General features: G+C 46.0%; 1 protein-coding gene across 7 annotated transcripts in view; it reads right to left on the reverse strand.

The window, feature by feature from the left end:
- HMBOX1 (homeobox containing 1) overlaps positions 1-15969 on the reverse strand; it is a 199490-nt gene that overhangs the window by 28204 nt on the left and 155317 nt on the right. For all 7 annotated transcript variants that reach the window (XM_040348107.1, XM_040348103.1, XM_040348106.1 and 4 more), the window contains 2 exons: positions 13937-14047; positions 1855-2008 (listed from right to left, as the gene is read on the reverse strand). In XM_040348107.1, the coding sequence (XP_040204041.1) occupies positions 1855-2008; positions 13937-14047 (265 nt within the window). The remainder of the gene's footprint in view (positions 1-1854; positions 2009-13936; positions 14048-15969) is intronic.

A 15969-nucleotide genomic window follows, 5' to 3' on the forward strand; every position in this document is an offset into this window, starting at 1 on the left:
GTGTCAAAATTGTCCGAAGTGTCCGCCATAATGTCGCAGTCACAAAAAAAAAACGCTGATCGCCGCCATTAATAGTAAAAAAAAAAAAAAAAATAATAAAAATGCAATAAAACTATCCCCTATTTTGTAAACACTATAACTTTTGCGCAAACCAATCGCTTATTGCGATTTTTTTTACCAAAAATAGGTAAAAGAATACGTATCAGCCTAAACTGAGGAAAAACATTTTTTTTATATATTTTTGGGGGATATTTATTATAGCAAAAAGTAAAAAATATTGCATTTTTTTTCAAAATTGTCGCTCTATTTTTGTTTATAGCGCAAAAAATAAAAACTACAGAGGTGATCAAATACCACCAAAAGAAAGCTCTATTTGTGGGGAAAAAAGGACGCCAATTTTGTTTGGGTTCCACGTCGCACGACCGCGCAATTGTCAGTTAAAGCGACGCAGTGCCGAATCGCAAAAACTGGCCAGGTCCTTTACCTGCATAAAGGTCTGGGTCTTAAGTGGTTAAGCAGTGGCGGCTGGTTCTTACATTTTTTTAGGGGGGACGCAAACAAACTGAAAAATTTAGGAAAAAAAAAAACATCAATTGTCTATGGGCCCTTTCACACAGGCTTATGCGTGTATTGACTCCGCTTTGCTCACAGCAGGGATCGATCCACTGATCCCTGTGCGAAGACACACCTGTCAAAGCCTCTATGGAGATCGGATGAAAACAGACTGCCCGTCCGTTTTCATCTGATCCTATCCGATTCTTCAGATGTCACCGCTGACATCCGCCGCTCCACAGAGGTGCATGAATCGTCCGATCAGGTCCGCCTGAATAACTGACAGGCAGACCTGATTGGAGCGCCCGTTTGAAAGGGGCCTATCTCTGCAAGGACAGAGAAAGATACAACGTATATGTCTTGTCCATTCACAGAGAGAGAAAAAACGGGGGGCAGCCCTTACAATGACGGATCACTGTGAAAGCCAATCAGAGGCTATCACAGCTATCGGGTGACCTGGAATTGGGCTTTCTAGGTCTTAATTGTGAGAAGCGGCCCGGGGCTCTCGGTGAGACTCTGGTCTCTGCTCTTCCAGGGAGATATATACGCAAATATGCGGCCCCACAGAACAAAGCCTAGTGCAGTGGGGCCGCATATTTGCATATGGTCGGTGTGAAGGGGTTAAGAAAAAAGAAAAACTGTCCATTCTCCTTAAAGCGGTAGTTCACCCTCCTTTCCATCATTAGACCATTAAATTCGGCATCGTAGCGCGAGCTACGGTATGCCGGTCTTAAATTTGTAATCCCCGTACTCACTGTGGTATCGTTGATTGAAGAATCCGACTCCCGCGGGGAATGGGCGTGCCTATGGAGAGGGAGGATGATTGACGGCCGGCTCTGGCACGTCACGCTCCCCGAAGACAGCCGGAGTAGGTCTCGGCTATTCACGACGCCTGCGCACAGGCTATGCGCAGGCGCCGTGAATAGCCAAGCCTATTTCGGCTATTTCCGGAGAAGCGTGACGTGCCAGGGCCGGCCGTCAATCACCTTCTCTCTCCATAGGAACGCCCATTCCCCGGATTCTTCAATCATCGATAGCACGGTGAGTACGGGGATAAAAAATGTAAGACCGGCATAATGGTCTAATAAAAAAAAACTTTTTTTTTTTTTTTAACAGGGTGAACCCCCGCTTTAATGACAACTAGAAGTTCAGAAAAAAAGTAAAGAGAGGAGTTATGGCCCCCGAGAGGCTGGCCTTCAGTTAGGCCTAATGTACAATCCTCCTGTGGCTGGCAATTTAACTCATGGCTTATACACCACGATTCACAGCAGGAATAGAAGTTTTACTGAACCATGCCCATACCTTTCCATGACAGCCAGGCATTCTTTCCTCCAGGTGAACCGACTGCCCCGTCGTAACCTGAATGTACCGGAGGTAGCGGTGACAGGGGGTGGGGTTTGCCTCCACTCTGTGTCATCTATAGGGATGGGAGCTGGTCTCATACTTAGAGTTGCACCTGAAACATAAAAAAAAAAAAAATGTTTTAGTACACTTAAAGGGGTTGTAAAAGGTACAATTTTTTTTCCCTAAATAGCTTCCTTTACCTTAGTGCAGTCCTCCTTCACTTACCTCATCCTTCCATTTTGCTTTAAAAATGTCCTTATTTCTTCTGAGAAATCCTCACTTCCTGTTCTTCTGTCTGTAACTCCACACCGTCATGCAAGGCTTTCTCCCTGGTGTGGAGTGTCGTGCTTGCCCCCTCCCTTGGACTACAGGACAGTCAGGGAGAAAGCCTTGCATTACTGTGTAAAGTTACAGACGGAAGAACAGGAAGTGATACATGGCCCCAGTGGGGCCATTTTTTTTAACACGGTAACTCCGCATTTCGTTTACAGGTGTTTTGAATGGAGATACATTTTTGACCATTTGCAAAAAAAAAAAAAAAGTGCTTCTAAATGCGGCAAAACAGAGTTTTTTTTAGGCTGCATTCACACTTGAGCGTCTCATAGTTGCGCATTTTTGCCACAATTTGTACAGCGTTTTTACCGCAAATTTTCTGCGTTTTTGTACAGGTCACCAATGCAAAAAGCTGAAAAATTACTGTAATCTGCCCCAAAGAAGCTCATGTTCTTTCTTGAGCTTGAAGCGTTTTTTAAGGCGTTTCGCTTCAGGTGACAAAACGCTCAGATGTGAACAGGTGCCATTGAAATGAATCGGATTTTGCTTGTTGGGTGTTTTTCAGGCGTTTTACCAGTGTTTTATAAGCTGAAAACGCTCAGGTGTGAATGCAGCCTAAACGTCCGTTACCATCTGATAAGTTAAATCGTTCAGGAGAGGTTTTAAAACGTTCCGCGTACATTAAGTCTATAGTTTCTTGGCAACTAGAAGTTTCAGCTCCCTCCATACATTTTCTATAGGATTAAAGGGGAGTTCCACGGTCCAGCAATGCGGCCTCCCGGAGCGTCGCTCCTCTATTTACCCTGTGGGCACCCGGCCGTGACAGCTTTTCGGCTTCATGGACGAGCACGAGTGGCGCTGCGCTCCCTGAGTAGACAGGCGATCTCCTGGGACCTGTCACGTGTCCCAGGAGATTGCCCAGAGGGAGGGCCCGCCTAAGGCGAGAAAAGAAGTCGCAGAGGCGGTCCCTGGGCAGAAGGAGGAAGTGGGCCGGGAAGTCCCACTCCTACTGAAGCCACCCCCCCCACCAAAAAAAATTACATGCCAAATGTGTTATGTAAGAGGGTGAGGAGTGCTTAAAGTGGAAGTTCCCCTTTTGGGTGGAACTCCGCTTTAAAGTCTGGAGACTGGCTAGAATGTGAGAATGTGTTTCTTCTTGAGCCACTCCTTTGATGTCTTTTTGGTATGTTTTGGGTCAATGTCATGCTGGAAGACCCATCCATGACCCATCTTCAGTGTTCTGGCTGAGGGAAGAAGGTTCTCATCCAAGATTTTACAATACATGGCCCCGTCCATTTCTCCCTCAATACGGCAAAGTCAGCCTGTACCTTTGGCAGACAAACAGCCCCAAAGCATAATGTTTCCATCTCCATGCTTCACTGTAGGGATGGTGTTCTTAGGGTCATAATCAGCATTTCTCTTCCTCCAAACACGGCGAGTCAAGTCATTACCAAAAAGATACATTTTGGTCTCATCTGACCACAGCACTTTCTCCCAATCCTCTAAATCATTTAGATGTTCATTGGCAAACCAGACGGTCCTGTACATGTGTCTTCTTGAGGAGGAGGACCTTGCGGGCGGTGCAGGATTTCAATCCATGGTGGCGTATTGTTGTTCGTTTGGTGACTTTGGTCCCAACTGCCTTGAGATCATTAACAAGCTCCTCCCGTATAGCTCTGGGCTGATCTCTCACTTTACTCGGGATAATCCTCACCCCGTGAGGTGAAATCTTGCATGGACCTCCAGACCGAGGGCGATTGATGGTTATTTTATATTTCTTCCATTTGTGAATAATCTCCTTCTCATCCAAGCTTCTTGCCGGTGGTCTTGTAGCCCATTCCAGCCTTGTGCAGGTCTACAATCTTGTCACCGATGTCCTGTGACATCTCGTTGGTCTTGCCCATGATGGTGAGATTTGAATAGAAGAAAGATTCTGTGGACATTTGTATTATGTGTTTCTTTCAGGATTTTTGGTTGATGTTCTGTCTCTATCATTTAAAATACACCTTTGATAAAAATTACAGGCCCGTCATTTCTTTGTAGGTAAGCAAATGTACAAAATCTGTAGGGGGATAAAAAAAAAATCCCCACTGTAGATTTGTTAGCATGTGCTAAAGGATGCCTGCATTTTTATCCCTTTAGTTTACATCTACCCAGAGGAACCTAAAATCTGTTAATTTTTCAGTATGAGAATTATCACATTACTCCTCAGCGAAACCAAAAAAGATGGCTTCACCGTAGGTTATCTTTATTAGATGACGGAATGGAGAGGACACGCTATACCTCAAAAAAATGGTGTATCTTAGTGGAGCTCCCTGCTGGAGCAATTTTCACACATGCTTTAGGTGTATGTCAAGATAAAACTTTTTAGTTTTTAGATACCAAAAATTTGAAATAGACTGGGAATCAAGATCTTTACAGCCTTTAGTCTAAATAACGGCATTAACAACGATTCTTCCACCTCTGGTGGGTGTGTGGGGAGACCCATCGTGTGGTGTATTAAGTGATTTCGTACAGGTTTGACTCCTAAATATGTACATCCTTGTTTGCAGGTTTTTTTTTTAATTAGTATATATTAGGACTGGGGAAATTAAAGATTGTTAATTTTTTTTTATCGATCAAAATTATTTTGATCGGTACTAGTGGTGTAACGGATCGTAAATGATCCGTGATCCGAACGGGTCACCATATGCGGATCGGCACACCACGTGATCCGCGGAGCTCCGCTGCTGCCTCGACCAAAGGAAAGGCCGTGGCTTCGGCCTAGCTCCCGCAGCAGCGGCCATCTTGGTCCACCCGATAGCGGCCTAGGTGAGCCTAGAGCGGCGCGCTGACGTCATCATCCGGCCTCAACTGCTCGTGTTCGGCCGGCTTCTCTGGTAAGACTAAGTAAGCACTAATCTTCCTATACAGTGGGGGAGATGTCTGTGGACCATATTACAGTGGGGGGAGATGTCTGTGCACCATATTACAGTGGGGGGAGATGTCTGTGGAACATATTACAGTGGGGGGAGATGTCTGTGGAACATATTACAGTGGGGGGAGATGTCTGTGGAACATATTACAGTGGGGGGAGATGTCTGTGGACCATACTACAGTGGGGGGAGATGTCTGTGGACCATACTACAGTGGGGGGAGATGTCTGTGGACCATACTACAGTGGGGGGAGATGTCTGTGGACCATACTACAGTGGGGGGAGATGTCTGTGGACCATACTACAGTGGGGGGAGATGTCTGTGGACCATACTACAGTGGGGGGAGATGTCTGTGGACCATACTACAGTGGGGGGAGATGTCTGTGGACCATACTACAGTGGGGGGAGATGTCTGTGGACCATACTACAGTGGGGGGAGATTCTGTGGACCATATTACAGTGGGGGGAGATTCTGTGGACCATATTACAGTGGGGGGAAATGTCTGTGGACCATATTACAGTGGGGGGAGAGGTCTGTGGATATTGTGGGGGGGGGGAGATGTCTGTGGATATTACAGTGGGGGGGAGATGTCTGTGGATATTACAGTGGGGGGGGAGATGTCTGTGGATATTACAGTGGGGGGGAGATGTCTGTGGATATTACAGTGGGGGGGAGATGTCTGTGGATATTACAGTGGGGGGGGGAGATGTCTGTGGATATTACAGTGGGGGGGAGATGTCTGTGGATATTACAGTGGGGGGGAGATGTCTGTGGATATTACAGTGGGGGGGAGATGTCTGTGGATATTACAGTGGGGGGGAGAGGTCTGTGGATAGTACAGTGGGGGGGAGAGGTCTGTGGATAGTACAGTGGGGGGGAGATGTCTGTGGATAGTACAGTGGGGGGAGAGGTCTGTGGATAGTATAGTGGGGGGAGAGGTCTGTGGATAGTACAGTGGGGGGAGATGTCTGGATAGTACAGTGGGGACTATATATGGTGGTGATCCAAAAAATGTATGTGCGTTATAATTAATCGAAATTAGTTGATTAATTGATTTAAAAAAAATCGATTAATCGAACACGAAAATTGTAATCAGTAACAGCCCTAGTATATATAATTTTTAAACTTAAAAGGGGTTGTAAACACCACAACAAACATGTTATACTTACTGCCACTATGTAGTGCATTTTGCACAGAGTGGCCCGATCCTCATCTTTTGGGGTCCCTCTGCGACTGTCTCGGTTCCTCCCCGCAAGAGCCAACCCACTCCTGGGAAGCGTTCTCCCAAGGGGGTTAGCTTGCGGGCGCGCTCCCGTGTCATACAGTGCCGCCAGGTGTATCACTCGGCCCCACCCGCGGTGTGCCGCGCCACCAATTTGATTGAGCGCAGCGGGAGCCAATGGCTGCGCTATCAATCTCCAATGAAGAGCCACCTTAAGCTGGGGGAAAGCATCGCAAGATCGCACCCACAGAGTTTCGTGGCTCATGTAAGTAAAACAGGGGGGCTGGGGGGCACCGAGTGCGCAAGGTGTTTTCTCACCTTAATGCATGGGATGCATTAAGGTGAAAAAACACGAAGCTTTACAACCCCCTTAACTTAAACACTTCCATACTGGGCCTATTCTGGCACTCCTCTCCTACATGTAAAAAAAAAAATTTTTACAAAAAATTCACCAGAAACCCCAAACAATATTTTTTTTAGCATACACCCTGTGATACCCTTCTAATAGGAATGGTTAGTGACAGATCCTCTTTATGGAGAGATGCAGGGTCAATAAGTCCCCACAACTCTCCTACAGGCTGGAAAGCATGAGATCGGAAAAAAAAAATCACAATCCCATGCTTACCAGCCACGATTGCAGCTTTGTTTACAACCGCGGCTCGGACATGACATCATAACGTTGCGCCCAGGCCTCCGAGGGTCATAGAGATGACTGGTGACCATCTGGTCAATGGAAATCTCTATGGTCGTCATTCGGCAGGCGATTCCTGGTGGCGGGGAGGGGGGGGGGGGGGTCTGTAACAACGAATAAGCGGCGGAACTGCCACTATGATCAATCTTATAGTGCACAGAAGTGCTGAAAACAAGGATATCTGAATGACGCCTATAGCTGCACCCATCATTCAAATATTCCAACTGAAATTCAAATACGTCATATGTTGCCCTTTAACTGGAAGTGGTTAAAGTGAAGCCTCTGGCACACTGTGATTGATCAGGTGACAACGTTGTTTTTTTTTTAGTTAGGGGTATCAGAGTAAAGGGGGCTGAATACAAATGTACACCACACTTTTCACATATTTATTTGTAAAACATTTTGAAAACCATTTATCGTTTTCCTTCCATTTCACAATGATGTGCCACTTTGTGTTGGTCTATCACATAAAATCCCAACAAAATAATTTTTTTTGGTTGCTACATGACGAAACGTAGAAAATTTCAAACGGGTATGAATATTTTTTTAAAGGCACTGTATGTAATGCTTTAGAGGACTGATAGCGAGGGACAGAGAGTGCGAACACGCTATATTCATGGCTGGGGATATGCTGCAGAAGACAATACAAAACTGGGAACGTGTTACATGAGGCTCGTAGTGATTAATGCTATTACCCCAGTTAAAGTTCCCAAGGTCTGAGGTCGGCACATCGTATACCAAAGGGCCATAGGTCAGACACCAGGGGAATAGAAAAATAAGCCAGCTACATGCCTATAAAAAAAAAAAAAAGTTTTTGCCTGGAGTTGACCAAAGGAAGGCAAGAAGCCACTCTGGCCGGAAAGGGGTTACGGCCTCAGCCCCCCGGCCGGGAAGGGGGTTACGGCCTCAGCCCCCCGGCCGGGAAGGGGGTTACGGCCTCAGCCCCCCGGCCGGGAAGGGGGTTACGGCCTCAGCCCCCCGGCCGGGAAGGGGGTTACGGCCTCAGCCCCCCGGCCGGGAAGGGGGTTACGGCCTCAGCTGCCCGGCCGGGAAGGGGGTTACGGCCTCAGCTGCCCGGCCGGGAAGGGGGTTACGGCCTCAGCTGCCCGGCCGGGAAGGGGTTACGGCCTCAGCTGCCCGGCCGGGAAGGGGTTACGGCCTCAGCTGCCCGGCCGGGAAGGGGTTACGGCCTCAGCTGCCCGGCCGGGAAGGGGTTACGGCCTCAGCTGCCCGGCCGGGAAGGGGTTACGGCCTCAGCTGCCCGGCCGGGAAGGGGTTACGGCCTCAGCCCCCTGGCCGGGAAGGGGGTTACAACCTCAGCTCCCCTGGCCGGGAAGGGGGTTACAACCTCAGCTCCCCTGGCCGGGAAGGGGGTTACGGCCTCAGCTCCCCGGCCAGGAAGGGGTTACGGCCTCAGCTCCCCGGCCAGGAAGGGGTTACGGCCTCATAATTGTGGCAGCACAGGGCGACCTAAGAGTACAGAGATCTTCTACATTGAGAAGGTGCATACAGATGTCTCCAGGCCCGTGCTGTCTGCTGATTGCAATGTGATTATGTGAGCTGCACAGCATCAGCCTACCTAATTGGCTGGAAATGTGATTTGGTAACCCCACAAGGTACGGCGCAAGATGAAATCACAGGCCTGGCCCAGGGTTTCCGAGAAGCAGGCGGGGAAGTGCGTTACTCCTTACAATTTAGGACAGGGGAGTGTAAAATGGTTCCACTCTGTGATTTAAGTACTCAGAGACGTAGATTTGCATGTACCCGGAATGCGGTGCCTGGCCTCCCTAAGGCAGATGCAAAATAACAGCGTTCCTCTATTGCGAGATCACTGACTGGAACGCAAATTAATCTTCCCCGCTGTCGGGTTTTTTCTTAAACTTAATCTTCAAACATTTTGCTTTTTTCCACAAAAAACACTATATATACACACACGGAAGAATATTAAAGGGGAACTCTTGCTAGTGTTTCGTTACATCACCTGTCCCCAATAAGGCTGACCCCCCCCATCATGACAACTTTTTTTAGACATTAGAAAGAATTTCTGGCATGGAAATATTTATAATTACATTGGATCAGCTTGGGTCAATGTAACTATGTCTATACCATACCTGTGGGATCCCTCTAAAACAGTGGCCTCCAAACTGTGGCCTAGAGGCCAGAGGAGGCCCTTTGCTTGTCTTAATCTGGTCCTTGGGGCACCATTTCCCCCAACTGACACCAATAATGAGGCACCATTTTCCCCCAACTGACACCAATGATGGGGCACCATTCCCCCAACTGACACCAATAATGAGGCACCATTCCCCCCAACTGACACCAATAATGAGGCACCATTTCCCCCCAACTGACACCAATGAAGGGGCACCATTCCCCCAACTGACACCAATAAAGAGGTACCATTCCCCCCAACTGACACCAAAAATGAGGCACCATTACCCCAACTGACACCAATAATGAGGCACCATTTCCCCCCAACTGACACCAATGATGGGGCACCATTCCCCCCAACTGACACCAATAATGAGGCACCATTACCCCAACTGTAACCATCAGTGGGCACTATTCAACCCATTAAAACCAATGATGAGGCTCTGAAGCTGGGGCATTTTCTACTCCCACTGGGAAAAGTGCAGCCCTCCTAAAGCCTAAAAATAACTGGCCCTTTGCTCTACCTTGTCCAATCAGAGAACACTTTGCACCCATTGAGAAAATGTAACGTGATCTCTGAATGGTGCCCGTGTCGAGTGGCCGCCCTTCCTGTGCTCACACGCAGCAGGGCAGCTGCTCGGCACAGATCCTGGAAGCTAGTGGAGATCACTGAGTAACATTTTCTACTACTGTGACTTCCAGCTTCTAGAGGGACATTGTCTGCTACTGTGACTTCCAGCTTCTAGAGGGACATTGTCTGCTACTGTGACTTCCAGCTTCTGGATGGACATTGTCTGCTACTGTGACTTCCAGCTTCTAGAGGGACATTGTCTGCTACTGTGACTTCTAGCTTCTAGAGGGACATTGTCTGCTACTGTGACTTCTAGCTTCTAGAGGGACATTGTCTGCTACTGTGACTTCCAGCGTCTAGAGGGACATTTCTGCTACCGTGTATGCCGCCGTGTATCCCGCCGTGTATCTCTCCCCTTCCGTGCTCCTCCTCCACCCCCTGGAACTGTCAGGATGTAGAGCGGGGTAGGAGCCGGTAAAAACTCTGTCCATTCACATAACTGAAACATCGTAACCTGTGATTACAATGTTTCAGTTTATGAATGAAGAGAAGCTGCTGTCTTCTCTCCTTTCATTTTCAGCGCAGCTGATGCTGATGAGAAAGGGTCAGGGGAACATGTGTCCCTAGTCCCTTTTCCTGTCTCAAAGGGAAGATGTCAGAGGTCTGTTAAGACCCCTGATATCTCACCAAAGCCCCCCCAACAGGGCTGAAAAAATAAATAAAAAAATAAAGAATAAAAAAACAAAAGAATAAAAAAGATTATTGTAGAAAATAAAAAAATTAAAGTAAAAACACGCTGTCACGGTCCACACCCCCCCCCTTAAAAAAAAGAAAGCATAATAAATAAATAAAAATGTAAAAAAAAAAAATTTAAAAAATTTAAAAACAAATTGTTAAGGATAAAAAAAAAAAAAAAACATACTGACACATGTGCCGCTGTCACATGAGATTAAAAAAAAGTATCGGTATTCGGTATCGGCGAGTACTTGGGAAAAAAAGTATCGGTACTTGTACTCTGTCTTAAAAAAGTGGTATCGGGACAACCCTAATGCAAACCCTCCATTCACCCAGTGAAGTGAGCAGCCTCAGATGATACACAGAGATGAACCAAATCTCCCTACATACGTTTTATATGTATATCTGCTGTCTTCACATTTATATACTGTTTAGAAAGTTCAGATCGTGTTAGGAGATTTTCTCTCTCTGTTTAACAGAGCGTGATGTCTGAGCCAAGATAGTTAACATTGCTGATTGGAGGAAAGGCACACACCCCCTCTCATCATAGGCAGAGACTCTCTGAGGTGTTTTGTAATAGGGCCAGCTCCCTGCTAATTCTATTTTAGCAACCTCCCCTGACAGAAATTTCAGGCTGCTTTTATCTAAAGCGTCAGAGAATTTGTCAGGAGTTATCAGGCTGATAAGAGAGGAACAGTTCAGGAGAGAGCTAAGGGACTTGGGCTCCTTGAAGAGAGAGAACAAAATACTGCAGATATATGTGCCCAGCTCAAATTTCATGAATTGGGTTTACATCAACTTTAAATCCCCTTTTCTTCCCCCATTCTGATGCTCGGCTTGATTTTCAGTCTTCACCACATTTAGATGCCTAAATGCATTGAGTTGCTGCCACGTGATTGGCTGATTAGCAATTTGTGTTACCAAGCCTATGAACAGGTGTACCTAATAAAGTGGATGGTGAGTGTATACCCCCAACCACTTTTAGATTCCATTGCAATTAGATAATCAATGTCATTCACTTTACCTGTCAGTGACCATAATGTTATGACCGATTGGTGTATATTTTGCAGTGAACGTGTATCGCATCTGTAGATGTTCCCCAACAACGTAGAAAATCTTTGCTTTTTGCCTTCCAGTCTACTTTAACCACTTTACAACCGCTGAACGACAAAATACAGGCAGCGGGAGGGGACCTCCCCCCCTCCCACCGCCATCCGGTGCTTCTCCGGGCTCTCCCGTGCCATCGGGGGCCCGGAGAGCGAATGGGCCGGCGCTGGCTGGGGAAGCATAGAGATGACTGGTGACCAGATGGTCACCAGTCATCTCTATGACTGTCGGAGGACCGGGGGGCGACGTTGTGACGTCACGCACGGTACCCAGTAGTAAACAAACCCGCAATCGCGGCTGTCGGTGTGAGATCGGTGAATGTTTTTTCACCGATTTCATGCTTGTTAACCTGGAGGAGAGATGTGGGGCCTTACTGACCCCGCATCTCTCCATAAAGAGGACCTGTCACCAGGGCTGTGGAGTCGGTAGATAAATGTTCCGACTCCTCAGTTTTATGTACTTCCGACTCCGACTCCCCGACTCCTCTGTATTAATATGCAAATGTATTTTATAGATTCCTTGAGGGAAAGAAACGCAACCTACCACAGGACTACTGGCTGGGAAGCCAACAGTCTACTGTATTGCACAGTTTAAGCAAAAGACAAACACAATGAAAACAATCAAGTGGCTGGATAGTAGCAGCAGGCATAAACATCAGGAACAGGATCTTTACCAGTTCAAAAATACAAACCACATTATTTGGTTGTTTTAGAACAAAAACAAAGCTCATCTATAATGAACCAAAAACTAAATCTGCAAAACCTAGAAATGGTTTATATTAATCTTGAAATGTAGTTCTAGGCTTAGCAAATGCAAATCAATTCAATGTAGAGTTCTAAGGAAGAGAATTGCCTCTGCCAGATCCTCTTTCATAGAGGCTCTTAAGTCAGACTTTATTATTTTTAGGGCTGAAAATAATCTTTCGACACTGACTTGGGTGGGTGGCATTGCAGTAACTATTCTGGCCACATCACTAACGATCTCTGGATAAACAAGGATGGCTTCTTCAACAGTAAGTTTTGATGAGCGATCATACTTTTCAACTTCTTTTAGTGCTTTATAAAACTCCTGTTGGAATTTTTTTATTTGGACACTTACTGGTTCTCTAACATGCGTTCCCTGTAAAAGCAGAACACAACACTATGGAAAGTATAAGTATTGCCGCTCCTAATTGTGCGTTGCGTGCCATATAGTGAAGCACATGAAAAGCATGCTTCTTCACGGTCACTTAACGTGTTCGTTTTGCGGTTACGTGAGGCACTGCATGCATTGGTCTTTATTCTTACAGTAGAGAAGTCATTAATTATAACTTTTTGTGAATTGGGACATTTAAACTTGCTTTTTTTTTTTTTTTTAATTCCAATCTAAATTTAGTAGGAGCCGGAGTCGGTGCATTGTTTGCCGACTCCGACTCCAGGTACCCCAAATTTCCCCCGACTCCTCGACTCCGACTCCGACTCCACAGCGCTGCCTGTCACACACCATTCCTATTACAAGGGATGTTTACATTCCTTGTAATAGGAATAAAAGTGATTTAAAAAAAAAAATAAGTGTAAAAAAAAAAAAAAAAAAATTAAAACGCCCCTATCCCCGGAAGCTCGCGCGCAGAAGCGAACACGCATGCAAGTCCCGCCCACATATGTAAACGCCGTTCAAACCCCACATGTGTGGTATCGTCGCGTGCGTTAGAGCGTGTGCAACAATTCTAGCACTAGACCTCCTCTGTAAGTCGAAAATAGTAACCTGTAAAAAAAATTAAAACATCGCCTATGGAGATTTTTAATTAGCGAAGTTTGGCGCCATTCCATGAGTGTGCGCAATTTTAAAGCGTGACATGTTAGGTATCTATTTACTCGGCATAACATCATCTTTCACATTATACAAAAAAATTGGGCTAACTTTACCATTTTGTTATTTTTTAATTCATGAAAACGTTATTTTTCACCAAAAAAATTATTGCGCAAATCCTGTGCGAGAAAAAAAGTTGCAATGAGCGCCATTTTATTCCCTAGGATGTCTGCTAAAAAAATATATAATGTTTGGGGGTTCTGATAAATTTACTAGCAAAAAAAATTGTGATTTTTACATGAAGGAGAGAAGTGCCAAAATAGGCCCGGTGGTCAAGTGGTTAATATATTAAAGCTTATATTAGATTTTAGCAACAGGATGTACATCAGCTTTATGAGTGAGCTTGTTATCAGCATGCTTCAACTCAGCCGGCCACCGTAGTAGCAAAGCTCCTCGTCCTCTTCAGACAACGCAAACACTAGAACATTTCCACCAATTTCCATCCCGTCCTCTGGGATTTAGAGGAAGCATGCGGTGAGAAATCAGTAATAAGCTCTAACGATAATGCAGTAATTGGTACTTTACCAGGACTCGTCTTCTCCAGCTGGTACCACCGATAGAAAGCTCTTTTCTTCTGCTCGCTTAAATCGGAGCCTTGCTGGAGCAGCCAGTGAGAGATCCTGCTCTGACTGATGCCTGCAAAATACAAAAACAGGCTCTGAACAAGACCCCTAAAAAAAAAAGCCATAAACTGCATAAAAGCCCAGAACAGCGGCAGGCAACCCTGGCATTCCAGTTATAATGAAACTACAAATCCCATCATGCATCTGCCTCTGAGATTCATGCCGGTGTTCTATCAGATTACCCATCAGACGGCGCAACGGAAGTGACGGTCCGACCAAAAGATACTGTGCATGCGCTATGCGTTTCAAACACTTCATGATCTGGCGGGTAGAGGTAATCTGATAGAACACCCATGCGGACATTATACTACACCCAGCTATGGGGCAGATCCACGTAGCGCGGCGCATTCCTCCGTCGGGCGTAGCCAATCTCTGATACACTACGCCGCCGTAACTTACAGCTTTTTTTTTTATCCTCAAAGAATTCGCGCCGTAAGTTACGGTGGCGTAGTGTAACTTTGGCGGCGTAAGGGCGCGCAATTCAAATGGATGTGATGGGGGCGTGTTTTATGTAAATACGTCTTGACCCGACGTAAATGACGTTTTTTTTCAACTGCGCATGCGCCGTCCGTGGGGGTATCCCAGTGCGCATGCTCGAAATTAAACCGGAACAAGCCAATACTTATGACGGTGACATTCTACGCAAGCCCTATTCGCGAACGACTTGCGCAAACGACGTAACATTTTCTAAATTCGACGCGGGAACGACGGCCATACTTAACATAGGATACTCCTCATATAGAAGGGGTAACTATAAGGGGAAAAAACCTTACGGAAACAACGGAAAAAAATGCGCCGGACGTACGTTCGTGGATCGCCGTATCTAGCTAATTTGCATACTCAACGCGGAATTCGACGGAAACGCCACCTAGCGGCCAGTATAAATATGCACCTACGATCCGACGGCGTACTAAGACGTACGCCTGTCGGATCGATCCCTCATTCAGTCGTATCTTGTTTTGTGGATACAAAACACAGATACGACGGGGCATTTTAAAAATTACGCGGCGTACCGATAGATACGCCGGCGTAATTCGTTTGTGGATCTGGCCCTATGTGTTGAATTTCAGAGTCATTTTAGCAATAAAGTGAGTGTATATAAATAAATATACCGTATATACTCGAGTATAAGCCAAGTTTTTCACCACATTTTTTTGTGCTGAAAACACCCGATATGTATTCTTCTACATATATTTGGTTTAAAAAAAAAAATCGCAATAGGCATATATTGATTGGTTTGCGCAAAAAGTATAGCGGCTACAAAATAGGGCATAGTTTTATGGCATTTTATTATTATTATTTTTTTACTAGTAATGGCGGTGATCTGTAATTTTTATCGTGACTGCGACATTATGGCGGACACATCGGACACTTTTGACACGATTTTGGGACCATTGTCATTTATACAGCGATCAGTGCTATAAAAATGCACCGATTAAAGTGTAAATGACACTGGCAGGGAAGGGGTTGACCACTAGAAGGGGAGGAAGGGGTTAAGTGTGTCCTAGGGAGTGATTCTAACTGTGTGGGGGTTGGGCTACAAGTGACATGTCACTGATCACCAATCCTGATGACAGGGAGCAGTAGATCACTGTTCTGTCACTAGGCAAAACAGGGAAATGCCTTGTTTACATCTTCCTGTTCTGCAGCTCCGTGACACAGACCTGCAGCTCTGTGGGCACGGTCATGGAGCTTGCGGCACGCGCACCGGCATGGTGGGAAATTCAAAGCACCTTACAGGTATGTTGCTTTGCCCAGCCATTCTGCCGACATACAGTATATCGTCGTTAGATGGTCGGCAAGTGGTTAAAACCTGATACACACACAATACGATTTTTGGCAGGGGATTGTCTGTTGACAGACTGTTGTCCTAAAATCTAACCGTTAGTACGCTCCTTTTGACAACTGTTGTCCAATTTTCCGCCAACAAATGTT

This window comes from Rana temporaria, chromosome 4 (genome assembly GCF_905171775.1).
Source record: "Rana temporaria chromosome 4, aRanTem1.1, whole genome shotgun sequence".
Lineage (NCBI taxonomy): Eukaryota > Metazoa > Chordata > Amphibia > Anura > Ranidae > Rana > Rana temporaria.